This window comes from Gadus macrocephalus, chromosome 13 (assembly GCF_031168955.1).
Source record: "Gadus macrocephalus chromosome 13, ASM3116895v1".
Classification (NCBI taxonomy): Eukaryota; Metazoa; Chordata; class Actinopteri; order Gadiformes; family Gadidae; genus Gadus; species Gadus macrocephalus.
Window position 1 is genome coordinate 9,194,994 of NC_082394.1, and position 27,303 is coordinate 9,222,296.

The 27,303-nt window shown below is 43.8% G+C and overlaps 3 protein-coding genes across 5 annotated transcripts; all 3 read right to left on the reverse strand.

Annotated features, from left to right (window-relative positions):
* Positions 1 to 1,183: 1,183 nt before the first annotated feature.
* tomm34 (translocase of outer mitochondrial membrane 34) lies at positions 1,184 to 8,230 on the reverse strand. Its single transcript, XM_060069083.1, has 8 exons — positions 7,896 to 8,230; positions 7,268 to 7,397; positions 6,953 to 7,052; positions 6,492 to 6,644; positions 5,661 to 5,821; positions 3,928 to 4,075; positions 3,478 to 3,604; positions 1,184 to 2,550 (listed from the first exon to the last, which is right to left on the reverse strand). Exons 2-8 carry the CDS (start codon positions 7,386 to 7,388, stop codon positions 2,449 to 2,451), a joined length of 912 nt encoding a protein of 303 aa, XP_059925066.1. The 5' UTR covers positions 7,389 to 7,397; positions 7,896 to 8,230; the 3' UTR covers positions 1,184 to 2,448.
* A 1,069-nt stretch (positions 8,231 to 9,299) lies between these two features.
* tgm8 (transglutaminase 8) lies at positions 9,300 to 21,324 on the reverse strand. 3 transcript variants are annotated; one of them, XM_060069078.1, is made up of 16 exons: positions 20,625 to 21,324; positions 18,807 to 20,457; positions 17,491 to 17,661; positions 16,998 to 17,255; positions 16,679 to 16,797; positions 16,317 to 16,445; positions 15,600 to 15,777; positions 14,411 to 14,546; positions 13,847 to 13,959; positions 13,161 to 13,276; positions 12,794 to 12,920; positions 12,338 to 12,588; positions 12,042 to 12,216; positions 11,679 to 11,842; positions 10,423 to 10,556; positions 9,300 to 10,020 (listed from the first exon to the last, which is right to left on the reverse strand). In XM_060069078.1, the coding sequence occupies exons 2-16, from the start codon at positions 18,814 to 18,816 to the stop codon at positions 9,870 to 9,872; spliced, it is 2,232 nt and encodes a 743-aa protein (XP_059925061.1). In that variant the 5' UTR covers positions 18,817 to 20,457; positions 20,625 to 21,324; the 3' UTR covers positions 9,300 to 9,869. The 3 variants fall into 3 exon arrangements, with proteins under 3 accessions (XP_059925061.1, XP_059925059.1, XP_059925060.1); XM_060069076.1 differs by having other exon boundaries at positions 20,511 to 21,324; XM_060069077.1 differs by having other exon boundaries at positions 18,807 to 20,420; positions 20,474 to 21,324.
* Positions 21,325 to 21,436: 112 nt separating this feature from the next.
* On the reverse strand, positions 21,437 to 27,303 carry ccndbp1 (cyclin D-type binding-protein 1). Its single transcript, XM_060069082.1, has 11 exons — positions 27,144 to 27,303; positions 26,626 to 26,688; positions 26,411 to 26,490; positions 25,881 to 25,962; positions 25,245 to 25,341; positions 25,035 to 25,108; positions 24,802 to 24,878; positions 23,482 to 23,741; positions 22,669 to 22,729; positions 22,127 to 22,173; positions 21,437 to 21,953 (listed from the first exon to the last, which is right to left on the reverse strand). Exons 1-11 carry the CDS (start codon positions 27,229 to 27,231, stop codon positions 21,845 to 21,847), a joined length of 1,038 nt encoding a protein of 345 aa, XP_059925065.1. The 5' UTR covers positions 27,232 to 27,303; the 3' UTR covers positions 21,437 to 21,844.

A 27,303-nucleotide genomic window follows, 5' to 3' on the forward strand; every position in this document is an offset into this window, starting at 1 on the left:
ACTAGATTTGTGTATGTCTTTTAAAAAATAATTCCAACTCTAGTTTCACCGTACATGTTATAAACAGGACAAAGATGTAAAAGACAATTTAAAGTGAAAATAAAAGTTTTATCAGTTGAGAAGCTTCCCTGCTGTTTATTGTGACCGGTGGCTTTGGTTGTGGTACATCAAACCTAAATATTAACATTTACACACCACACCTTACTCATATTTCCTAAAATAAAAGATTATGTAAGCTGGAACGTTATAGATTTGAGCTCTTTTAAATAGCCCATATTTGACCCCCTGGTGAAATGTTGATTAGCCATTTTGAAATCAACCCAAAAGTGACTTCCCAAGATTTCTACCACACAACATTCAAATCATATCGATCACCACCAGTATCTATATTATGCTTGTATAAATACAAGCATACGGCCTTATTACAGCAGCTATTTCACACAGAAGTGGAATCTTACCTCCATTGTAAGGCTAGAGTAGTCCGCATGAGAGCCCCCATGCACTGGCAGTAGGAAATCTGGAGCCTCCTAGTCCACACGGGAGCACAATATTTAGGGTACTGGGGGACTTTGGACACAAATTATTGGAATTGGCCGCATAAACAAGTAGACGCATGAAGAACTAACATGTCCTCACCTCTGATGTTTGAATCTTCTGACAATGAACGCTGCTATGCATCATGGGAAATAGTGAAGAAATGATTCCAATCACATGTACACTTTCACAGTGCAATATATCAAGTAGTGCACTATGTAGGGAACCAGACACCTACAGAATACCAACGCCCCAGCTAGGACACTATAAAGGGCCCACGTAAACCAAAACAAAAACTGCCATGGAATATCCCACGAGGCCGGCTCATCTGCAGCCATTTTAAGGACATTGTGAGTGACGAGAGTGGGTAAGGTCAAGACAGAGTCCCTCTCCTTTATAAACAGGCCTTCTTAACCAGGGGTACGTCTATAGGTTTGAAGAAAACAAAGAGTTAGGCTTTTGATCAGCTTTGATTGTATTAATATAATATTCTCTCCATGAGGTTTGTTGGTCTGGAGGGATGTTGATGAGGCGTTAGCTGAGCCATACTGATGGGGAACATGCTGAGACACTAGATTATGTGAACACAGCTTTATATCAAACAAAGGCCACAGCCATGACACTCGGGTAGGCTCACAGAACACGAAAGAACCAAGTAAGAACTTTATTGGAAAGGTAATTCTAACCGGTCAACCGTTGCCATTAAATTACAATTGTAGTATTTTGAAGCAGGCAAGACGTACAGTACATCCTCAGTATGCATTACATCAAACGTGAAACCGAGGACGGCTGCTATTGATCAGACATGATGAAATCCGCAAAGAACAATGAAAGATAAGCGGTTGAGTTTGAAAGTGTGTGGTGGATTTCCTCCTCCGAGGTCCACTGAACTTTGGAGGACAAAGGAGTCGCAGAACACCCCCCAAACCATCCCAGAACCATGTGCTGAAGTCACCGGGAGGCATTGAAGTTAACCGGATGTAACTAAAAAACATCCCGTAGTGGGAGGTCATCTTGATGACTAGAAACCAAGCGGAGTGCTGTTGCTCTTACGTGGAAGCAGAAAGTGAGATCTTATCCTTCACAGTGAACCAATGCTCTGAATCGTGTTCATCTGTTTTATTAGGTACAGCCTTCAAGAAAAACAGATCAAACCACATCAGTATCAGCAAGCAAATACATTTTTTATGCGTTTCTGATCGGCTCACTTAAGTGCATGTGATGTGACTTAGCATAACATCACACAAAACCAGTCTAAGCCAATCAGAAACTAGCCAGCTAGTCCGGTCTAAGAAAACACCCAGGATATCCTCGAGGGCATCACACCCGACATCCAAGTCAAACCAGGAACAAGAAAACAGGTTTACAGACCATAATAATCCTGAATAACTGATGAGTTGTTTACCTAACAGCAAAGGCAGGAGGATTTGAATTTAAAGAAGTTGTTTTTTAAGTTACTTAAGAACTATTGGTATGCGAGTGTGTCATTAACATTCATAAATACTAGTAAACAACAAATATCTCAGCAAAAATTAATTTTCAGAAACTCTGATATACTGAAGGCTCCGGTGGCAGAGGGGAGTGAGTTGTTGAGGCAGCTGGAAACTCTGCTGTTCATCCATGGGCCATTGTGAAGACACTGGACCAAAGATAAACGGACGATTGTCCCGTCGGTATTTAAATACAGAGGCCGGCTGAACTAGCCACGGCTACACTTGCTTCAACTCAAAACGGACAAACGCTGAAGAATTCCTAACATGCGTTCAAGGGAAGGCGGTAACCCTGCTCTGTTCTCCAAAACGGACCAATCATGTCCCTGCCCAGCCAAACGTCCCTCCTCCTCAATCTCCTCCCCCCCCCCTCTCCAGGCAGTCACATGATTGTCACCACTTCCTCCACCTTCCTGGAGAGCTATCACTTCTTCTTCTGGACTTCTTGCAGCAGGTTCAGTGCGGCCGTGTTCTTGGGCTCCACCCTCAGCAGCCTGTTGAGGTCCTCCATGCACGCTTTGCTGTCCTAAAAGAGCATGCAGAACCATTAAACCGTGGTCCTCAAATGCCGCTTTTCCACTGCATGGTACCAGCTCGACACGACTCGACTCAGCTCGCATTTTTTGCGTTTCCACCGCGAAAACATGGTATCTGGTACCTGAAGTGGCTGCTTTTTCTAGTACCGCCTTGCTCTAGGTTCCAAGCGAGCTGAGCCGATGCTAAAAGGTGACGTCGGCAGACGGCCGGCCACTGATTGGCCAGAGAGTGTGACGAAGTCACGAGAGCGACATGGCAACCATGCTGGTAACAGCCATAGCAGCGCCGCAGCCAACATATTCCACTTCTTCAACATGCCAGCTAATAATACGAACACGAATACCATCGCATCGATGTCCTCCATTGTTGTTATGTGGGTTCTGTCCATGTGTGGGTTGCGTAGGTGTTGTTTGCGTCGCGTACAAAAATACGTCACGGCCCTTTCGCGCAGCCGACCGCGCCCACGTCCAGGAGGTACTATTTGCGGTGGAAAAGGACCCGTGCTGCTACCGTGTCGAGTCGAGCTACATGTGCGGTGGAAAAGCGGCAAAAGCCTCATACTCTACTCAACATCCGCAGCGATTCATGTTATATATTGGTGCCACCAGATGTGACACTGTGTAGCCATGTCCATTTGCCATGACATCACAATCCTACCAGCCTACCAGGTGGTGCGGTCAACCTGAATGGGGGAAGGGAATGAACACTTGCTCTATCCAGACACCATACATCGTTTGTGAGGTCACACGTGGGGAAAGAGACATCCGGGGGTTCAAACTTGGGATGTCACAAATGGATATTTAAAAAGGGCTTGAAATCAGTGCGGTACCAGGGTATTGTTACAAGAAATAAATGCATCCTTCAATTTAATTTGCAGACTAATGCCATGCTATTATGATGATGAGGTCCTTGTCACCTTGAGCTCCCGGTGTGCCTGGGCCCTCCTGTAAAGAGCCTTGATGTTGCTGCCGTCCATCACCAAAGCCTCATCACAGTCCCTCACCGCCTCCCTGAACTGCTTCACTGACAGGTAGCACAGAGCCCTACACACACACACACACACACACACACACACACACACAAAGTTAGGAGCCATTTTTCACCACAGAATGATTCAGTCAAGCCAGAGCAAGGGGGAGAGAGAGTAACAGTGAAAAACAAGGTAAATAAATGGGTAAACGGGTGTATAGGGAAGGACGATAGAGCTGTAGAATCAGGATGGACGCAGGGTTCTCCATACAGAATGTAGAAGTGGCGCTACGCCAGCAGGTCTTCCATGCACATTTACAGGGGCGGCGCTATTCAGCACAGCTGGTGGTGTAGGAGAGGCCTCACAGAGAGAGGGCCGGCGGTAGAAGGAACAGACCTGTTGGTGAGAGTGGTGATCTCTGTGGGGTTGAGCTTCAGACTCTGGCTGTATTTCTCCACAGCCTTCTGGTACTGGCCCTTCTTCACCAGAGCGTTGCCCTCATCCTTCAGGACCTGGGCCTTGCGCACATCCTGCTGACTAGGAGCTAAGGAGGGGAGAAAGAAAAAGGTTGATTTTGGGAAACAAAACCTTTCTGAGGAAGCACGTCATTGGTAGTCTGACTGACTGGTTCCGTCGTGAAATGTTCCCGTTGCACTGTTCCTTATATTCGGTTCTATACAGAATATTCATTTTAAATGCATCTAAAAATTGTATAGCAAATTCCCATTATCATCTTGGGCATATATTAGCATCATTAAACAAATTATATTTGAGGGACACACTTCTATAAGTCATGAATGCAGTCATACAGTCTGACTGATCAGAGACAGAAAGACTTTACTTGTAATAGTTAGTGTGCATGCATCCGAGGCATAGAAAGAGGAGCGAGATAAAGAGGGTGACAAATGACTTGTAGCAAGAGAGTTGGAGTTAGATATTTTGCCATACAAAACCAAATCTTATCTACGACTTCTTGGCAAAGATGAGTTATGACTCAGTTATGACTAAAGTGGCAGTAAGTACTTCAAAAATTATTTCATTGCCCAAGAGATGGAGTACCCAGGTGTCAAGTGATGAGATTCCTTAATAGAATGCACTGTATTTCGCCAATTTGTCTGTAAAACTATAGGTCATAGCTTACTAGTAAGATAGCGATCCGAAGATAATAAAGTGTCCTCTCCAGGGCCATTACCCTTCCCTGTGCCATTGTAGAAACATGGCAGGGCAACATGCTATGTAAGCAAAGTGTTCTGGCCGGCGAGCCTTTTTTATTTGTAAAAAATAAGATGTGATTTTCCCATTAACATTATTTAATTCACTATCGATCAACATTGACTACATATATGTCCAGGTAATTTTAAGTTACAAGCTAGTCAATTATTTCAACTTTCGCAATGTGCAGGTAATCGGAGGGAGAATTTCAGAATTCCAAAAAACGAAATAACGGTCTTCCGTCGACAAATGTGTGCCTTGACATAGTGTAGGTCGATTGGCCTTGGTGGCACGAGTGGGAGGGGTTCTGAAGTGTCAAAGGTACGAACCTTAAGAACAAAGAGAGAGGTACGATGCGCCCAGCATTTTTATTTGTAGAATAAGGAAGTGATTTTATTAACATATTTAAACCACCATCGATCAGCATTGACTAATAGTAATTTTAAAGGTACGAGCTAGTTGAAATGTTACGTATCGCTACTTTCATTTAAGTGGCTATTCAAATACATAGACATCTAAAATAAACAATTAAAAACAAATGGAATGTAGTAATAGATGAAAAAAAGACATAAAAAAAAACAAGATATCGGAATTGAAACACGAGTTACTGCACGTTGCTATTGTACTGCCAATATATAACAATTCATAGTTAGACAAAGGCAGCGCTTAGTATCTGTATTTTTGGGGTCATGTCAAAAACATTGAGTATTTCTTCAGGGCAAAAATTACTTATGGAGTCATTGTTTATTGATAGTATTCCACGCAACTACTTACAACACAATTGGTTGGGTGGTCCAAAAAAAAACAAAAAAAAAAAAAACGTTCTAGTCATTTTTCTGAGTTTCCCTGTTCCCTGCAGTTGCCTTGGCAGGGCAGTTAATAGCGGGACATGGATTAGGTGTGTGTTTACTGCGTACCAGGTACGTCCCTAGCTCCGTTATGCTGCTGTTTGGGGGTGTTGGAGCTCTGTCTAGCCTGCTGGGCCAGCCTCTCTCGGACCTCCATCGGTACCGCCGGGGTCTCTGGCAGCTTCTCCCTCCAGGCCAGCCCGTCCATCTCTGTCAGAACCTTTGTCATCCTGGGACACCACACAGGAGGTCAACACCACACTTGATACAATGTCTCATCTATTGTTCAACACTTCATGTGCCAAGTGACAGTATTTTTATGCAAACATTATTTGTTTAAGTTTTATTAGGAATGTTCCTGGGCTCAATTCCCCCTGGCTATACCTGTAGGCATCTTTGAGCAAGACACTGCTTCACTGCTCATTAATGACGTATATCTGAACTCACCTCAAGTCTCTTTGGATACAATCTGCTATATAGTTGAACTAAATGGTAGGGCTGGGCGATTAATCGAATTTTGATCGCGATTACGATTTTAGCGTCAAACGATCAGAAAATTAACATAATCGAGTTATCCGATTTTTTGTTAATTATTATTTTTTATTATTTTATTATTTTTTAATGATTTATAGAAAGGTCAGAACAGCTGGACACATATCTGTATATCATTTTAGATTGGAACATTTTCTTTTTGACCATTTTGTGTATTTTTTTAAGGCGTAATTTCAAAGTTCTCAGTTACATCGTTTTTTTTGGGAGAGACATGGTGAATAAATACAACACGTTTTCAGACTCAAAGATAATCGTTTGAATAATCGTGATTTCAATATTGACCAAAATAATCGTGATTATGATTTTTCCCATAATCGAGCAGCCCTACTAAATGGTCAATAATCCTACCGGTTGGTTCCGTCGTGTGCGGCGGGGATGTTGCAGTCCACCTGCAGGGCGGTCTTGTAGTCCACGTAGGCCTGCCTGTAGCGCTCCATGGCCTCGTAGGCCGCCGCTCGCCTCAGCAGGGACTTCACCCCGAATGGCACCAGGTCCAGAGACCTGCATACACCATGGAACCTAGTCAATACAAGGCCAATAGCCCCAGAAAACTACAACAACCAGGAAGGCTTTTAGGAGCTCATCAGCTCTTGAAGCCTGTAATCACGGGTTATATGCATTCAAAGTATGGAAGAATGAATTGGAAAATCATCTTACTGGCGTCGTACCTAACTAAACATAACCAGCAGACTGGTTTATCGCAGATAGTGACAAGTCCAAGAGAAAGACAGGAAGACTAGTTCAACTGAGACAGACGTGAACTAGGAGAGAACACGGACTGGACTAGGAGAAAGCCTGTGAGTACGTACATGTTGCAGTCCTTCACACACTCGCTGCAGTTTCCATCCTTGAGGTAGCTGGCGGCCCGGTTGGAGTAGAGAATGCTCAGGTCCTCTGGGCTCTTCTTGCCTGCACAGGAAGAAAATGTTTGTTCAATGACCAAATGCTATCTTGCCTTTCACATAAAATGGTGTATGAAGGGAGACAAATGTCAAAGACGAATAAAGATGATGGTAAACCAAGAATACTAGAGCAATCGTACATAGCTGCTACTAGACTTTCCAACCACCCTAATCCACTGATAAAAACATGAAACATCACCTGATCAGCAGAAACAAACCCACCTGACTTCTCGAATTCTTTGATAGCCTGGCTGTAACGCTCTGACGCCTCTCCGTACTGGCCTTTCTTGAAGCTCTCATTCCCTGCTTGCTTCAGCTCCAACCATCTGCATCTGGGGGGCATCTTCTCAGCCTAACGTCAGGAGTGAATACCAGGGGGGATATTTCAATACCACAAGATCCACATTTATTCACATTGAAAGGTTATACCGATCTAGACCGAGGGAGTTAGCTGAAACATAAGACTGACACCCAAGAAAATATCTACTTGACTTGGTTACAAGGTTATTGTACAAGATGTTACTATAACATACAAGCTAATCAAATAGTGATAGAGCAGGGTTACTGCGTCGGGTTGAGTAAATATCCAACCCTAGGCTAATTTGAATGGACGTTAAAAGGGTAGTTGGACAGAATTCCCTTTAAAAGTATCCCTGTGCGACACCTGCATGTCTATATAATCACGTTATTGTAAAGACATTATAACTCGCATTCGATGCGACACGACTCATACATGTTTATGGCCGGTCTCGTTTTGTTAAGAGCACCGGCGGCTAGCTAGCACATTGTACAGCTAGCTAGCATGCTAACCCCTAGCACTAGTCCCTGCTAGTACAATACGGTCACTTACCGGCTGCAGTCTTCCACGGAGTAAGTCAAAAACGAGTACAACTCTACCTAGTCTCTACGGATGTCTTCAAATTAAAGCTAATGCTAAGCGTTTCAGTCAGGTCCACAGCGACAGCTTCAACAAATGCGAGGTGTTTTATGTTGTCCTGTGCTGTGGTATTCTTTCTCTCCTGTCCCGGCTCATGTCAGACCGACACACGCTTTCTTCTGGTTTCTTGAATGCGGAAAGGGAAGGGGTGGTAGTCGTCTCTCGTAAGTTCTACAGTGAGCTGGGCGGAGGATAAACTTCAGCCCTCGCAGCTTCGCTTTCAATTCACGAGTAACGACGCAGAAGAAAAAGCAGAAGAATGCGGTCAAACGCCAAGTATCGCGGGTATTTAGAATAGCTATTTTATAAAAAAAAAAAAAAAAGTCAAATGTCAATATTGTATGCGATGCATTTTTATTGCGTGTCAACGTTTTCTAGAAAAAAAATTAAGAAAATCGAAAGGTATTGTTCCACTAAACTTGATATAGGCCTATTGTGCTGCTTATTTTTTCTAGCCACACGATGGTGGTCTAAAGCCGCGATTCAAGTCCCAATAACTACATTTAATTGGACTTTCATTAGGGACCATTGTGGGCTGCGTTTCCATCGCGGTGTAAAGAACCGCAGAGGTCAGCTCTTTGAGGTCCTTTAACTTCACAGACTTAACGAATAAAGACATTAACAAGCGTGACATACTGAGCGAAAAATCGAACGAACAATCGCGTCCACTATCAGATACGAATGTGCGTCATTTTCCAAGTATCGTATCGAGGCAGTGCAGTGGAGAATATTTAACCCTCAACCTAATGTAGCCGGTTAATATGAGCAAGTGCTCCGTACTTTCATCAAAATTCCCTATGTAGGCCTATTTAGATCATTAAATTATTATGGAGTTTGATAATGAATCCATGTGTAAAATAGTGTAGCCTAGAAACACTAGTCTAGGCTAGAAGAACGAACTGTAGGTTTGCATGGAATTAAATAAATAAATAAGACAATGGAATAAATAAACACATCCAATGAATGGATGTGGTATTATGAATTGAATATGGTATTCTTTTGAAAAACGTATTTATTTCAATATATTGAGTCCCTAATTTATATATTTCATAGCCATATTTATTTATTTAATATTTCATCAAATTGCATTCCATAGTATTGCGGCTGAAGTTGGTTGAGATAATCTGCTGCGATTTTCCAACAATCAGAAATGTTGGCACCCAAGGTTACTGAACCTTTTAAAAGTCCTACCCTACCCTATTTGGGGGTAAAATAATGTCCTCAGAACTTTATTTAGTTCTTTATCTGGTTCCTGCAAAGGTTTGCGGCTTAAAACTATTTTTTACTGAACTCAAGGACAAAGAAACAAAGCGAAAATAGAGCAATCCCATACAACCTCTTTAATAACATAGAATACAATGAATCGTAAACACAACTGAGCAGCAAAATAAAACTAAAAAATGCATTCTCTCCTGAGTGCTGTAGTGCAAAGTGAGGTTGAAAATATGTTTTTTAAAACATATAGACTTTTAAAAAAGGTGAACGCGTGGATGTCAAAGATGTGTCTCTCCCTTCAGGTATGGGAGAAAGATTATGTTTCTAGTTCCATCCTAGGGCTTCTTATTTCTAGGATATATTAAATATCTAGGTATAATATGGACATGAAAATATACAAAGCGGGTTTCAAACTAAAACTGTTGAATCTCTAAGTTTAAATTATATCTGTTTATTGATATTTAAAGAAAAAGTGTTGATTTGTGAATATTATATCGGAAATAATAAAGAAAGAATAAATCCTCGGTATAACAATGGGGTTATGTAGGGTAATGTTTACACCTTAAATGATTATGGTTATGCAGAACAGCACTTAATTTGATTAATCAAGATTCATCTTTCTCTTTAACTGCGGTCCCAGAATTCGTCACCATGGTAATGGAGTGTTGTGGCCTAATGCAGTCGAACATCGATGGTGACGCTGGCCTTGACATCCCTGAAAGTGGAGCAATCGAAATCCACCACCAGGGTCTTCTTTCCGATCCTGTACGGCGTGAAGGCAAGTACTAACCGAATGCGGCAACCGGGTTTCAGGTCCGGTAAACTGGGCGAGAGACACACACACGCAAAAACACATGATTAATATAAATAAACTGGTATAAGAGATTCGTATAAATAACATCGGATCAGACGCATTGCAATATCGAAGTAGACCCTTTATATATCTAAGGGCCTTAAACTCCCATCTGAAAGGTTCTTGGTTCAAACCCGATCCTGCTTGTAGCCATCCTGCAGCCACATGCTACTTAATAAATAGATAATACGAGAACAATTAGCTGTTAAGCCAAATGGCTGTGAAGTGGTCAACTGAAAAATAATGGTGAACTAGTGGGTAAAAAATGCATACTCTAAATACATTAGATATGGACATCATACATCAAAGGGACATTTCATATGGACAACAGATGATTGTGTGATTATCTTTCACACACACACACAGACACACCTCGCTTCCACAGGGTTGTTGAGCAGGCCGCTGCCACTGACATGGAAGGAGCAGTTCTGTAGGGTCTCCTGTATGGGATTGCTGAAGGCCACATCTACTTCCAGCTGGTGGTAAAGCCTAGCCACGCCTTTCACCTGGAACATAAGTAGATACAGTACATAGCAGTTACAGTACTTATCCCCATCCTCAAACTCAAATCCATGTGGACGGGCTACACACAACCAGCCACATGGCCTATCTCTGTCCCTTATGGAGAAAAGGAACCATACCAGTTAACAGTAACAGTTATTTCTCAGAATATCTACGGTCATACTCTGACATGGAGCATGACCAATGCCTGTTATATTATAGTAACCTCCATTCAGTCCTTTCATCCGATCATCTTGGATTGATGGGCAGGTAGAGTTTAGGGCATCTTGCCCTAGCATGCCTTCAGGTAGACTGAGGAAATTGGGGTTCAACCAGAACCTTTTGACTTGGGCTGGAGACACACAACCTGACCGCTACACTACCCTGCCCCCAGCTCCCTCAACCAGAAGCTTGGCTTGCTTACCAGAGAATGCTGCTTAACATTGCAACATTGCAGACCTCAAAATAACCTTTGTGTTGTTAACTTCTGAATGAACTCCTATGGCAGGTACATTGAACTGTAGGTCAGCTTGCAGAGGGCTTGAGAGCTGTAATGTATTGTGGCCTGTTAGAGTGCTTTAACAGTGCATGTCTCATAATATATCATTCCAGACAAAAGGCAAGCAGTGTTCATGTGTTTGCCAAACATAAACTTTGAGGTGTGAGTGGTTTTTCCACACACAAAACAGCCAATCAATCCAAACCACAGACCTGAACAGGTTCTCGTTACTATCGAAACAGCACTGCTTGATGAACTCAATTGAAGTGCAGCCAACACCAGGCTACAATGCGTCAGGCACCACCATTACTTGTGCCAACCTGTATCTAGATGTCTCACATTCCACAGCTACTTGGGTCAACAATTCAAATAAATATTCCTCAGCTTCCCTCTGACAAATCATATGTTCCTGTCCGCGCCTGTCTGTGGGTGGCTGCCCATTTAATTTTGAATTTCATTACAACTTGTTTTTGATGACGGCAATGTGTTACCATGGTGTGTGTGTGTGTGTGTGTGTGTGTGTGTGTGTGTGTGTGTGTGTGTGTGTGTGTGTGTGTGTGTGTGTGTGTGTGTGTGTGTGTGTGTGTGTGTGTGTGTGTGTGTGTGTGTGTGTGTGTGTGTCACTCACGGTGATGGAGATGGGAGGATCCTGCAGGACTATGTTGTTCTCGGCCAGGTACACCAGCTTTGGGTGGTTCTGGTCCGTGGCCAACACAGAAATCTTCATACTGTCACAGTCAAAGAGGTGTTCACCGTACACCGAGAACGGGATCACCACGGCAACGGACAGAGCTGGGGGAGATAAATCAAGGAGGCAAGGAGTGTAACAGAAACAAAATGAGAAACTATATGAAACCGAGATAAAGCAACCGCTGTGTTTGTGCGCGCGCGCTTGTGCGCGCGCGTGTGTGTGTGTGTGTGTGTGTGTGTGTGTGTGTGTGTGTGTGTGTGTGTGTGTGTGTGTGTGTGTGTGTGTGTGTGCGTGGATTACCTCGTCCAGGCTGCAGGGTGTGTTCTTCTATCTTAGTGAGGACATTGGCGGCCGGTACGCCAGTGTACAGCATGGTCTGGGCGTTGACCCGCAGAGACAGAGATCTGGGCACCCGGTCCTCGCTGCTCAGGGTCACCTTCAGATGGACGTCCTGCCCACTGATCGGCGTCGATGCCTGCACACACACCCCAGAGACATCAACAACATGATCCAGGTGACCGGGGCTTAGTGGAAATCTGCGGGCAGGTTAGTTGGACGAAACCAAATCATCGACAGGAAGTGATGTCACGGCGTACCTCCTCAATCTGCATCACCACCATCTGTGGGAGAGGCGCCGTTGGGACAACGGCGTTCTCCTCCTCATTTTCCTCCACGGTGATCTCCCCGTTCCCTATGCTCCTTCCTCCCTCAGCATTCTCCTGCTCCTCCTGCTCTGCTTCGGTGCTAAGGCCCTCCCGGTTGACGCTGATCTTGTGCCGGGCATGTCCCTCCAGTGAGTAATCCCTGGTGATGGCATGCTTGAAGGTATTCCTCTCCAATTCAGTTCCTGTTTGGAGAACCACACAGGAAGTGACATGAGTAAAATGTTCTTTATTGGATTTTGGCTATTTTGTGGTTTATTTTGTGTGTGCGTGCGTGCGTGCGTGCGTGCGTGCGTGCGTGCGTGCGTGCGTGCGTGCGTGCGTGCGTGCGTGCGTGCGTGCGTGCGTGCGTGAGTGAGTGCGTGAGTGAGTGTGTGCGTGTGCGCGCACCCTCTCTGGCTTTGTACGTGGCTGTTATGTTCTGCCTCTTGTTGGAGCCGATTGACTTGGTGGAGATGTTCTGGCCCACTCGCTTGGTGTCAGAGCACAGCTGCTGCTTCGGGTCGTTGGACATTAGCTAAAAAAGAAGTACAATTATTAATCCTTACAAAAACACTTAAATCTCTAGTATGGGTATATATTCACCCATACTCATACTATTACTGCATCCCTGAGCAAGAAGTCATTGCAAAATCACATTCTCATAAAAAAAAAATCACATCAAAAAGCTGGCAGAGCTAAATTTGCTCATCACAGTTTAAACAGTGTGGTGATCTCTGTTGTTTCGTTCTAAAGAAACGTGTCTCAGTGTACTGACCAGCCAGTCGATGACGTCGGCGTTGACCTCAGCGTAGACAAACGGGGCGTCGTACTTCAGGTGTGTGTGTCCGTTCAGGATGGCCTTAACAGAGGCAGGGCCGCAGCAGAACACGCCTGCAGAGATCGCTACGTCAGCTCCCGTAAACCTGGACATGAACCTCATGAGACAGCTACATCTGTTCTCTAGAAACTGGAAATGAACGGCCAGAGACAGCTACGTCCGTTCCCTTGAACCTGGATCTGAACCTTCAGAGACAGCTACGTCAGAAAGTCTGAACCTGGACATGATCCGATAGAGAAAGCTACGTCAGTAAGCCTTGACCTTGACATGAACCTCCAGAGACAGCTACATCCGTTAACCTGAACCTTGACATGGACCTTCAAAAACAACTCTGTCAGAAAGCCTGAACTTCGACATGAACCTCAAGAGACAGCTACATCAGCAAGCCTGAACCTGGACATGAATCTCCATATGTTTGTTTATATATATTATAAACAAACGCAAAAAACACTTTGTATGGCAGTGTCTCTAACTCTCCATCAAAGGAGTCCAGTAGAAAATAGTAGAAAAAAAAAAAAAACAGTCTCAAAGTAATAAGTATCAAATACAGACAGATTATGAATAAGGGGAAGTTAAGGACTGAGGTGCCGTGGAACGGTACGGTGTGCTTCCTGGGGGCGTACCTTTGCTCCTCTCTTGAGGTGTGGGGTCCAGAACTTGCCACCCGTCATAGTTTCCTCCTTCTCCCTCCAGGTCTGGACGCTTCATCCACGCCTCCACCCACACGTGGAAGTTCCTTTTGAAATGTCATCCAATGAGTACACAACTCAGTAAAAAAGTAAGAAAATAACAAAATAGGTACATGTCTATGCAGCTAAGCAGGTAACTGTTTATGGACATAAGTGTGGAAACAATTGAGAAAATGTAAAACTGTTGAAAAAGACACTGAATTTACCACGGTTCTCATCTGTATGAGGGGATCATAAGGAAACACCAACATTTCCTTGTCTCCTGCAGTGTAGCGATCAAGGGTACCCTCAGCTAAAAAGTTTCAGGGTTCAAACCGTACATCTACAGTCTAGCTGTAGGTGTCCTAGAGAAAGGTGTCCTTAACACTGCCTTCTCAGTAATTCTTTTTACCCAAAAGTCCCTTTGTATGTTACTCCCGCACCCAGAAGCTTAGTTTGCAAAACCTTAACTAGTTGTAACGTTGCGGGCTTGGTCGATACATGATGGCACCTGCTCACCAGATGGTGTCCTTTGACTCCTTGGGTCGCACTCCGAAGTCGCTGTAGTAGACGTCCACGGTGAGGGACTTGTCTGTGTCATGAGCTGACTGGTAGTTGGTCACCACGCGACACGGGATGCCCAGGCACCGCATCACTGCAGAGGACAGTTGAGTCCTTCTTTACTTCTACATTTACACTTATACTACAGTCATTTTAGAAGGGAGCTTTATCTAGAGTGAATAACGATAATAATAATATTAATACATTTTCCGTTCACGTGGAAATGTTCTTGCTTATTGCTCTGACAATGAACCACAACATAGAAAGATTATCTAACAAACATGAACATCCAACATAGAAGAACACAAGGACACAAAAATGTACACATAAACGTGATAAGGGTCTCTGTGTGTGTGTGTGTGTGTGCTAGCATTGTCCATGTGAGAGTATTTGTGATCAGATTATTATTGCAGATGAGGTTCACAGGGTAGGTCCAGGACAGTGCATTGTCCATGTGCACCCCCAAGGCATTTTAATGACACGGTTTGTTTTATGGGTTGGTTGTGAATTGTAAAGGGAACAATACGGTTTGCATTGAGCGGCTCCGAAGGCAATCCCCTCTGTTATGGGGAGATTGAGAAAATGATAGCATCATTGTCCACCACTGAAGCACTTTGATGACACTCGCCAGGTCGCGGCCTGGCTCCACCCCCTCCTTTATCATGGCTACCAGTGCAGTACCATCAGAGAATGTGATTATGTAGCGGTGGAACACGTTAGGTGTTGCACGGTCGTTGGTGTGTAAAAGCTGAATAGTAGTGGGGAGCTGACATATCCTCTGGGATCAATGCAGCTGGTTGGGGGTGAGCAGGTGTTATCGGTATAAAACATGGGTTCATCTCCGACTGATCCAACTGAGGCTAGTATATCTGGCTGTTATGCATTAAATGCGGAGGCGAAATCTATGAATGGCACTCTGGCGTTCGGTTGGATATTCGGGACATCCAGATGTTTCAAGAAATGGTTTCTTAGGTGGTGGGATAATGTGTAAAGTCCTCCATGTTGCGGGGACTGAAATCAGGCTGACTGATAATATATATTAGCTACATATATGCAGAATCTTCGACACACACACACGCCTGCACACACACACAAAAACACACAAACACACACGCACGCACACACACACACACACACTCAGGCCTACCTGTGCACATGACCCCTGCGAACACCCAGCACTGGCCATACTTGACTGAGTGACAGCCATTCCTGCGCCATTGCTTCAGGATCTCCACACTGCCGCTCCACATGGACGGCGGCACGCCCCGTCCGTCAGGCTTTCCCCAGCATCCGACCAGGACACCAGCGTCGTCGGACGAATTGATCTGAACTCATGGAGCACGAAACTAGACTCAATCCAACGATCAGCAAACACACTGATCTGAACTCATGGAGCACGAAACTAGACTCAATCCAACGATCAGCAAACCCATTGATCTAAACTCAAGGGAGCAAGAAACTAGACTATATCCAACTATCAGCAGTCAAATTGATCTGAAGATAAAGGAGCAATAAACTAGAATAACTGAATACTAAACCACACAGAAACTAGAATCAACCAAATGATCTAGACCACGGATGTATAATAACACCGCAGAAACAACACTAAATAAGAGGATCAGCATCACAGATAATAAAGAATTGAACTATCTACAAACACAAACTAGACTAAATTAAAGGATTCATACACACACACACACATTTGTTTAAACACGAAGAAGCGATAAACTACACTAAGTTAAACAATCTATACACTCATTGCACTACAGAGAGAAGCGAGAATCTAGAATCAGCAACGCAGGGAAGGAAGTGGGACACTCTCAGAATAACATGCTCTGTGTTTAGTATGAGGGGAGTCTCCTACCATGGCGCTGACCACGCGGCTGACGTAGATGGGGTTGCAGCGAGCAGAGACGTCATCGGTTGGGTCCCTCAGGTATTTGGGGTTGACGTCCAATATCTTCATGCAGATGTCCATTATGTCCTCATCAAACTGTAATGGAGGAGACCAGGCGGATGTCACTCTGTCTGTCTGTCTGTCTGTCTGTCTGTCTGTCTGTCTGTCTGTCTGTCTGTCTGTCTGTCTGTCTGTCTGTCTGTCTGTCTGTCTGTCTGTCTGTCTGTCTGTCTGTCTGTCTGTCTTAGGGTGTGTGTGTGTGTGTGTGTGTGTGTGTGTGTGTGTGTGTGTGTGTGTGTGTGTGTGTGTGTGTGTTTGTATGTTTGTACCTGTCCATAGTCCCAGGGCACAGAGCTGATGTACTTGGTAGTTCCTTTGTAGATCACTCCATGTTCATTCAGCACATACTCCTGCCTCTCCTCCTCTTCTGGGAGATATACCCAGTCCTCTACACACACACACACACACACACAGGTACACACACACACACACACACACACACACACACACACACACACACACACACAATGAACACAACGTACCTTCTTTACTGTCTTCAATACTTTCACTTTCTCCCTCCCTCTCCCTCCCTCTCTCTCTCCCTCTTTCTCTGTCAGTGTCTCTCTGTATGAGTAGGTGTCTCTCTACCTGGGCACCAGGGGTTAAAGAGCACCACCAGATGTCCCAGACTGGCCTCCTTGTCCCCCCTTTCCATGGTCAGGTAGTAGTTCCCCACGGGGGCGTCGGCCGGCGGGGTCACGGCCAGGGTCACCCTGCCCAGGGCTGGGGAGGAGGTTGTGTCGAGCTCGGCCCTCCACTTCGCCTTGGCACCCGGGGAGCGGGTCACATGACTCTCGGGGATTCCAAACGCAGACCGGGTCCCCAGGTCTTCTGACGCCCTGGAGCCTGGAGAATATGGAATGGGTATTCATTCGGTTTACTATGTCTTCATTCATTCATTCAGATGTCTATTCATCATCCATCTTCCGATCCCTATATCCATCCATCTCCCAGCCATCCATCTCTATGATCCATCTCTCCATCAATCCATCTATCATACATTTTTCCAATCCTTTTATAAGAATACTTTTTAGTCAGTGTGAAAGGTATTAGTAACTGAATACTTTAGTAAAACCCTCACCAGTTTTTACTGTGAAGTGGAGCTGGTCAGTGTTAGGGTTGAAAGGTCGTGGCAGCTCCAAGTTCAGGAGGAAGGACTGTCCTCGCCTGATGATCAACTCCTCGGTTGAGATGTCACTTGTGTGGTGGGCGGAGTTATTGGCCTGGCAGTGGAGGTCCACTGTGCGATAAACTGGTTGAAGTAAACAAAAAAACACATCATTGGAGTTATATCTCTGTGTGTGCGCACGTGTGTGTGTGTGTATGTGTCTCTCTCTCAGTCAGCTTGTCTTCTTGTCAGTGTGTTTGTATGACTTTCTGTCTCTCTGTGTGTATATAACCTAAATAACACCCTGATTCAAGCAGAACACAAATTAATACAACTCATTACAACTGAGCAAAATGTTAATAATGTAATGTATTTAAAATGATCCATGCATTGCAACAGTCAGTTGATCAGAAGAGGCCTAATAGTATTTGGTGTTTTGTAGTAATGTGTAATACTATACTATGACATCAGCCCTTTCAATCCTTGGGCGTTGACAGGATGAACTCTAGGATGCCAGTCAAGATTGTACATGATGTTACATGGGTGTGTTTGTACCCACACACACACACACACAGACTGTACTACGAGTGTGGGTGAGTCTGATCTGTCATCATAATTAAAAAGAGTTAATGTTGACGATGTTGAAGATGTTCGACATGTAAAGACATTATCCGTTTCTAAATTGCCTCTCTGTTTTGAAATTGCCTCACCCTGTTGAAACTTTCTAAATGCTCTCTCTCTCGCTCTCTCTCTCCCTCACGCCCACTCTTTTGCTCTGTCACATGCAATCACTATCTCTCACACCCTCTTTCTGTTTGTTTTCAGGCTCCTTCTACTTGTTATTTCGTGACTTGGAAGCAAGTACCCAAACTACTGCCAGAAAATCACTGTGTAATCAAACAACCACAAAACCTGTATGCATGTGTGCATTCATTCATAGAAGTATGTAACTATACGTGTATGTACCTGAAAGATTGTACATATGTAAACATGTATACAGACAGCGAGACAGACAAAGACCAAATCAGAGAAGGCAGACAGAAGGTTAGTAGACAGAGTGCACAAAAGTCAGACAGACAGAAGGGTAGACACACAGACACAGGGTGAACGAAAGACAGACAGACAGAAGGGTAGACAGACACAGAGTGAACTAAAGACCAACAAACTGAAAGGTAGACAGAGGGAATGAAACACAGAAAGAAGGGTAGACAGACAGACACAGAGGGACCTAAAGACAGATAAAAGGACAGACACCAACAGACAGACATATGTAGAGTTGTATTACTTACGGAGATCCATGCTGTGTGATCAGTGAACAAGAAGGTGTCTGGCAGTGTGGCTGAGTGTGCTGCAGAAGTGGGATGAAATGACTACAAACAGGATCGGCCAGGGGTTTCAAGAAACTGGATTTACAGGTTAACCGCAAAATTAAGACGCAACAAGGGAATGTCAGACTCAGACACTAAAGTTATTGTACTCTCTGTTCAGTCATCATGGGGACTCATCCTGTGAGCTCACCTGGATCAAACCTGGGACATAGGTTATATCCAAGATAACTCCGCCCACTGCTGCAGTGGTGACTTCTTTCTGTTATTTCATTGGTTTAGATAATGACAATGAACAACCAGAACTGTTGCATTGCAAGCTTTTTCTTTTTGAAACATCATATTTTTGGAGCATCATCCCATGAAGAAAATAAGATTTGTTTTTAAATTATTATCTTATTCCTCTTGCCATGCAATCTGATTTATGAATAATTTTGATGTGTGTCAATAGATGTAAATAACTACTGAAGACTTAATCTGAGGAATGGTGTATTTGCCGTATATTCATGTATTGTGGAGATGTCTGTCAAATGTTAAATAAATCATTCCCTGGGAAAAGTAAATACTCATGAACCTGCTCAATACTCAACAATCATGTCAACCAATCATTGGCGTTCAAATCACCCAGAGCGGTGGAAGCTACACTCCCGCCCCTTCCCCAAATGACTCAAGGTGACAGCTTCTGGCTTTTCTTCCTCAGCACCAAATTTTCCTCCCTCTGCCAACACACATTTAAAGAATACATGTTTAAACAAGCCCTAACTTCAGTTGGTACCTTATTCCCCCCAGACATGCCATAAGTCAGAGAAGGAAAGTAGAACTCAAAAGAGATGCAAAAGCAGAACACAATGTAACCATTTACCCAGGAAAGGGAGTATGTTAACATTAGGGGACTCACAACCAACCAGATAGGTTTAAGGTTAACCAGGCTGCACCAAATATGGGTTTTAATGGGGAACAGCCTCCACCACTCCACCACCATTGACATTGTGGAGTCTCTGATTGGATCACATGCAGAGATCTGGTCCAGAGCACCATAGTCACTACAATGAAAACAGGTGTTCTTCATGCGTTATGTGATATAAAATAGTCTTACAATACCATACATACTTGGCATCATTTAAGGCAATGATGTCAAGATTCAGAAATAAACCAATTAATGAATCGAATTATAACCTGGAAGCTTGATACATCAACTATTTCCTCAGATTTTACTCCCTAATCAACGTTTATTTAGTTATTTTTTGATAATGATCAAAATGTTATTGTCTATTTGTGTAAAGCCTTTGTGGGTGGCTTCTCAGTTTGAATGGTTGCTGTATAAATTTGCCTTGCATATCGTTATTGTTAAACTAGGCCTGCCTGTTCTAACATTGAATGTTGTGTTTGTTCTCAGCCAATCAAGTGTGAGGTATTTACCGTATCGACACTACCAAGCCCCGTTTACCTGGATGGCTTGTATTCAAACCTCAGTCAGGGTACTGTAGTACATAACTCTATGAATACCTCAGTCCGTATGTAGTATATAACTCATATTCAAACCTCGGTCAGGGTACTGTAGTACATAACTATTAATACCTCAGTCAGTATATGTAGTACATAACTCTATTCCTTTCTCGTAGTCAGGATACTTCAGTCAGTATATCTAGTATAGAACTCTATTAATACCTCATAGTCAGGATACTGTAGTAAATAACTATGAATACCTCAGTCAGTATATTTAGTACATAACACATATTCAAACCTTAGTATGGGTACTGTAGAACATAACTCTAGTAATACCTCTTAGTCAGGATACTGTAGTACATCTCATATTCAAAGTCCGGGTACATACAGTAACTCTATTATAACTCTGACCACCTCATAGTCAGGATATCTAGTATATAACTATTAATACCTCAGTCAGGATATGCAGTACATAATTCATATCCAAACTGCATGGTCAGGATATGTAACACATCACTCTATTCATTTCTCAATCAGGAGAATGTAGTACATAACTCTGCATTCATAGATAAGCTCATTATAAGTTATATTACATGTTATCATTCAAAAACATGTTTTAAATAAAACCTGCACTATACGTTTTACCATTAACAAACTTTACTGGTTAGAGTTAAGCTATAGAAATGGCTATTTAATTTGCGCACACATCAGAGATTTTCCAACGGTTGGGGGTGGTAAAGGTAGACAGGAACCAAATGATTCATTGAGAAGAATTCTGTTGATGGATAAGGATTGGCTCAGGGGTGGGAGTGGTCCACTCCCACCCAGAAACTTACATTCAGAACAGTTACACAAGGACTGATGATGTCAAAGTGACGAGTAGGAAAGAATATTGCAGCTGATGGAAAAAATAATATGCTTCTTCAAATATGTTATTCATAATAACTAGTTATTGTTGGGAAACCAAAACTAAATGTCTGTATTTAAAACATTGGTTAATAGTCCTCTAAAATACTAATATAATATATATATATATATATATATATATATTATATTAGTATTTTAGAGGACTTTCCCCCTGCCTCTTTGCGAGATATATATATATATATATATACACTGTATATACTGAACAGGGTTTTGAGCATGAACGGGTTTCATGGTTTATTAATAATTTCATTATAAACAAATGTTAAGTAAGTACAACAACCTGGTGGAACAACTGACCTAAAGTTTTAATGTTTGATTGACAGTTCTCTGAGTTGAGAAAAGCCGTGAATTATCTCCATCTTTGCTTACAAACTGACAAACATGACTGATTTGACATGTTCCTGTTCTGGTTATGGCACAGCAGCACAGTGATTTTACGTGTGTTTGTTTACCGATGGCTTTGCTGTGAAAACTCGTAATTGCAAGCCATCAAGTTGAGTTACATCATGACAAAGTTCGGATGAGGACACAAGAACACAACCACAGACACATCCCAACACACACACACGCGCGCGCACGCGCACGCACGCACACACACGCACACACACACACACACACACACACCGGACTCAGGGGTCAGACTGCATGAGGTCTTTAGCCTTCTGCAGGTTATGATCTACAGCTGCTTCTAGGAACTGAACCCATGTCAGCTCAGACTCCCCACACACATGACTGGACCTGGAAGGGGGGGTAAGAGAGAGAAGGAGAAAGTTCAAAGTTGGCAGAGACAGGCAGGTAAAGCTGAATAACCTGAACATGAGATAAAGATCCAAATCTCAACCATCTTGATAACCATATTGACATCTTGACACCGACACAGTGTGTGCGCGTGTGCGTGTGTGTGTGCTCACCTGATGACTCCGAGTATTTTCTTTAACAAGGCTGCCAATTTGGATGCCTAAGTAACAGATGCAAGTAATCACTCACTTTTCCTTTTCAAATTTCCAGTGAATTCATATTGTGTGTCATAAACGAGCATGTAGGATTAGAGATAGTGAATTAAAATGAAGGCATTACGGAGGTGGTAGGGTTAGATAGTGAATTCAGATCATGTCAGGAAGGAGCAGGTAGGGTTTAGGGCAGTCGTTCCGAACTTGGCCCCATTTGTAGCTTTGAAAATGATTGTGACTCAAACTTTTTATCATTTGTGCATCAGCTTATGCACAAATAGTTTTTACCCTCAACATTTCAATATACCAGGGAACTAATCCAATCGCCCTTCTACAAACTAAGTGGTAAGTAGTCGTTTGCTTGTGGCTACAAATCATAAAGCAGTTGGTGAATTAATTGGGGGGATTCTATCAGACCTTAAAAAGTAAAATAAAATAAATTGGCTAAAATGGATCATCATATCTAAAGCTTATGTTTGCGATTGTGTGTGAGTGTGTCTTACGTTGCTTTCCACTCCCGAGTACTCCATTGGTGGATAAAGACACAGTGCTAGGTCGTCCATACTAGATAGAGAGAGAGATGCAGAGAGAGAGCGAGAGAGAGAGAGAGAGACAGAGAGCTTTATTTTTGGTGGTCTCCCACATCGACTTCAAATAGCGATAACAGCGCAGGTCAGCTTATCGATACTACGTGTGTAATTATTCAGCCCCAGGGCCCGTTCAACACCGGGTTTTTTCGATACACATCCCGAGCAAAGAGGCAGGGGGAAAGAAAAAAACTAAAGTGACACAGTGGGCAAGCCACCAAAGCCCCAGTGGGCGGGGCACCAAGGCCCCAGTGGGCGGGGCACCAAGGCCCCAGTGGGCGGGGCACCAAGGCCCCAGTGGGCGGGGCACCAAGGCCCCAGTGGGCGGGGCACCAAGGCCATAGTGGGCGGGGCACCAAGGCAACAGTGGGCGCGGGGCACTAAGGCCATAGAGGGCGGAGCACCAAGGCCACAGTGGGCGGGGTACTAAGGCCACAGTGGGCTGGGCACTAAGACAATAGTGGGCGGGGCACCAAGGCCACAGTGGGCGGGGTACTAAGGCCACAGTGGGCTGGGCACTATGGCCATAGTGGGCGGGGCACCAAGGCCACAGTGGGCGGGGTACTAAGGCCACAGTGGGCTGGGCACTATGGCCATTGTGGGCGGGGCACCAAGGCCACAGTGGACAAGCCACCAAGTCCACAGAAGGGCATCAAAGCCAGACAGACGGCCTTGGCCGCCGGTGAAATTCCTGCCCTGAATGTGCGTGTGTGTGTGTGTGTCTGTCACCGGGGGCTGACGTCCTTGCTCAGCTCCTCCAGGTCGTCTAGCTGAGCTCGGTTTTGAGCTGATCCAGCGTCTCCATTGGTTCTGACCGCCGATGACAGCTTCCTGAGACATGCCCCAGACGCCTTCATCAGCCCCTGGCACGGGCCAATCACACGCCGGTCCCGCTCCGACCAATAGGTGTCCTGGTTTCCCCGGGGCTCTTCCTCCTCGTCCAGGTCCCCCAGGAGGTCGCTGAAGGGGTCCTCCTCCTCCAATAGGGCCTGAGGGGGCGGGGCCAGTTAGACAACTTTTTCAAATCTCTGAAGGGCTTTATTGGCACTGTAATTCCTTAATATGCGAAAGCAACCGAAAAATAAATGACAATAATATAATTAACCACAAAATGCATTTCCTGAAGAAAATGCGGTGAGTGCTGTAGTGCAAAGTGAGGATGTAAATATTTTTTAATAAAGCCACGTAGATTAAGAAAAGACATAAAGAAACGTTAAATGGCTTGAATCAAGTGAAGGGATTTGAACAAGTTCAAAAGTCAAAATGGAGTAAACAATGTAAACATGTGCACCATTTAAGAACATGTAAATGGTTGGAAACAAATAAAGTGACAGCTGAACGAAAAGCACGAAGCATTGCTAAGAATGCAGAAATGTAAAATTTATTGAAACGAAGAATCTGAAAGGTCAAATGTATTGCCCTGCACTGCTGGTGTGCGTGTGCGTGTGTGTGTGTGTGTGTGTTTGTGTGTGTTTAAGAGAATAGCTAGCCGGTGCGTGATTAAAAGTAGCTCAATAGAGCGGTAAAAACTGCCCAATCTGGCAACAGTGGGTAGATTTGTTAAATGGTTTGAACAAAGATAAACGGTTGAAAATTGATTTAGTTACGTCTTAAACAGTTGAAGTACCAGGAGGAGCTCTGCCGTCCTCCCATTGACTCCCATGTTAAAAAAACAGTATTTTAAAAGTAGAACATCTTAAAAAGTATAAAATATTTAGAAAATCTGAAAAGAAGCGCGCGATACGCAGCTATTCTGAATATTTTAAAATTTGAATGGGGTCTCTAGTTAAAAAATGTAGCAAGGAGATAGGTCCCAAAGTTTGTAGAGAATAAGAAAGAAAGAAAGAAAGAAAGAAAGAAAGAAAGAAAGAAAGAAAGAAAGAAAGAAAGAATAAAACTTATGAAGAACAACAGTTGAGCGCTGCATGCAGCACTCACCTTATTAGTGATATAAAGTCAAAAAGACAAAGACGATAATTCAGTTATGATTAGACAGTCATATCTATAGTACTAATTAGTTTACAGCATGGTTGAGCTTGTGTTTAGTACCTGTTCAATCTCTTCAATCGCATCCTTTACTACTCCGATATGCGCAGACAGGGCAAGCATCACAGCTGCCTTGTTATCTGCAGACACACAGACAAACACTTTATACTTCATGTCTATGTGGAGCCCAGTGCAGAGAGCGGTGGCGCCCCCTTCAGGCTGAAGCTGATACCACTATAAGGCCACTATGGGAGTTTATGCTGCGTTGGCTGAGGTGGGTGTTTTGGGGTGCTGACCTCGAGGCAGTGATGGGAAGCGGTCGCAGGCAGACCACACCCCCCCTGTAGAGGTCAACTGCTCCTGAGACAGACTGGACAGAGACACAGAATGGCAGGGAGACATAGAGAGAGACAGACAGACACAAAATGAATGAGGACAGTGACTCTGTATCAGCGCTTTGTGTGTCCATGTCTCTGCATATGTATGTGCATGTGGGTGTGTGTTACCTCTGCAGTGGAGATGCCAGGATGACCTCCACCAGCTGACCCACGCCCTCCAGAACCTCCACGCTGGCGTCTCGGACCGCACGCCTCAGACTGAGACCTGGGACACATACCACAATCTAACCAATACTGTACTGTAACACACAACACACTGTACAGTAACAAACACCACACCAACACATACTGTACTGTAACGCACAATACACTGTGGTGAAACACACAACACATTCTAACCCATACTGTACCTTACCCCAAAACACTGCAACACAAACTGTACCATAACACACAAGACACTCACTGTAAACCATAATGTACCGTAAGACACAATACACTTACGCACACTGTACTACAACAACACACAACAAACTGTACTATAACACAACAAACTGTTCTGCAACACACAACACTGTAACACACAACACAATTTACTGAGATCAGGGACCTCTACACTGCTACAAACTGGCACTTACACTGCCAAGGCCATGGGTTTGATTCCCGCTCATACTGTGAGACACTTTGGATAAACGTATCAACCAAACATATTATTCTATTAAGCTAAAGGTCGGCTTTCTGAAAGCCATTTTAGCAGCTGTATAACTATTGGCTGGACACAGGGGGGGAGCTTCTTCTGAGTGTTACCTTGACTCTTGGGAAGCCAGTAGTAGACTGTGGACATGGTCAGAATGCTCTTCTGGAGTGACTCTGACAAGTTGTTTCCCATCTGCGGAGGCGGCGAGAGAGAGAAAGGGAGAACCTAGTTGAAAACTAAGATCTCATTAATACACTAGAAGTAAATAATTGCTAACAAAACAGCCAACTAAATGACTTAATTTGATAGGACAGAGATAAAGTTATTTGATAGCTTCCTTTCCTTTCATTTAGGCTTTGATAAGGCATGGATAACAGTCAATCTGTGGCTATCATGGGGCAGGATAGTCTTGTGGTATTCATGGCATTGGTGACAACCAGCTGAAAGGTACTGCTTTCAATTCCCCATGTTGCCCCGTAGGCATTCTTGAGACAGATGCCCTAATCCCTAATCCCTTACCGCTTAATGACATGTATCTTGATTCACTGAACTGCTTAATGACTAATCACTAAGTAATCGTGAAAAAGTTGTAACATGTGTTTGAATGTTGGTGAGGATCTACAAAAGGAGTAGACTGGACCTGCTGGGGGGGTGGGGGTGGGGTGGAGAAGGCCAGGCTGAGTTTGGTCGCCTCCTGAGAGACAGCCTTCACTGCTTGGTCTGAGGAGAGCGAGAGCGAGAGAGAGAATTTGAAGTATGGTAAATTGATGAAACAAGGCTTTAGAATACAACAGGCAATGATCATAGAGGAAAGTATGCTTGAATTGGTATTATAATGTTAGATCTGTACTGAACTCATTGTGTCCCAGAAGTTGGAGAGGTCAAACTCCTCGCTGTCTGATTCATTGGACTCCCCATCTGTGGTGTAAAACGGAAGACAATATATCTCAGACGTTCTCGGTGTCTAAAAATAGATGCTCAAGTAGTCTATGTCTCGCAGTTATTCACTAAGTACAAGCATGGTACTGATTTACAAACCTACTTCTAGGTTATAATGCAGCAGCTTTGCATTACCTTATTCATTAATAGATATACAACTATGAGACAGCCCATTGTCAAACTTTGTTTTGACAGCTTAAGTGTTTACAGCAGCAAAAACCATGCATGGTTGCCTAGTGTAAGCCTTATATACCTTTCATGAGAACTTGAATCAATCTGAAGAAACATATTATTTAATGAGCATAAACATAGCACACATAGTGTCACACTGTGGCGTTGCAACAGATCTAGCTAGCTAGCCTCATAGCATTAGCATCCTAACTCGTCAGCAGTCGCTACTTATCGTTTACCCCGCTCCTTTCTCTTTTCCCCACCTCTTACTCGATCCCGAATACACCTTATGGAATTCAGAAGGTTTCGCAAAGGAATCGAAATGTCTCCACGGGAATTGTCAGAACTCATGGCGAGCAGAAGAGCATGGGTGAAGAGATGCGTGTTGTGGAACTTGTGTACTGGAGTTGAACTTGGCGGACA

Coding starts and splice junctions, on each gene's coding strand:
- tomm34 (XM_060069083.1), bottom strand. CDS start 7,388: ATGCCCCCCAGATGCAGATGGTTGGAGCTGAAGCAAGCAGGGAATGAG. Junction 7,053..7,267: donor CAAAGAATTCGAGAAGTCAG/GTGGGTTTGTTT, acceptor CTTCCTGTGCAG/GCAAGAAGAGCCCAGAGGAC. Junction 6,645..6,952: donor TGTGTGAAGGACTGCAACAT/GTACGTACTCAC, acceptor TGGTGTATGCAG/GTCTCTGGACCTGGTGCCAT.
- tgm8 (XM_060069078.1), bottom strand. Junction 16,798..16,997: donor CTTTAACCCCTGGTGCCCAG/GTAGAGAGACAC, acceptor GTGTGTGTGTAG/AGGACTGGGTATATCTCCCA. Junction 10,021..10,422: donor AACAACCCTGTGGAAGCGAG/GTGTGTCTGTGT, acceptor TCTCTCGCCCAG/TTTACCGGACCTGAAACCCG.
- ccndbp1 (XM_060069082.1), bottom strand. CDS start 27,231: ATGAGTTCTGACAATTCCCGTGGAGACATTTCGATTCCTTTGCGAAAC. Junction 22,730..23,481: donor AGCAAGGACGTCAGCCCCCG/GTGACAGACACA, acceptor CTCTCTATCTAG/TATGGACGACCTAGCACTGT. Junction 22,174..22,668: donor ACTCGGGAGTGGAAAGCAAC/GTAAGACACACT, acceptor TCTGTTACTTAG/GCATCCAAATTGGCAGCCTT.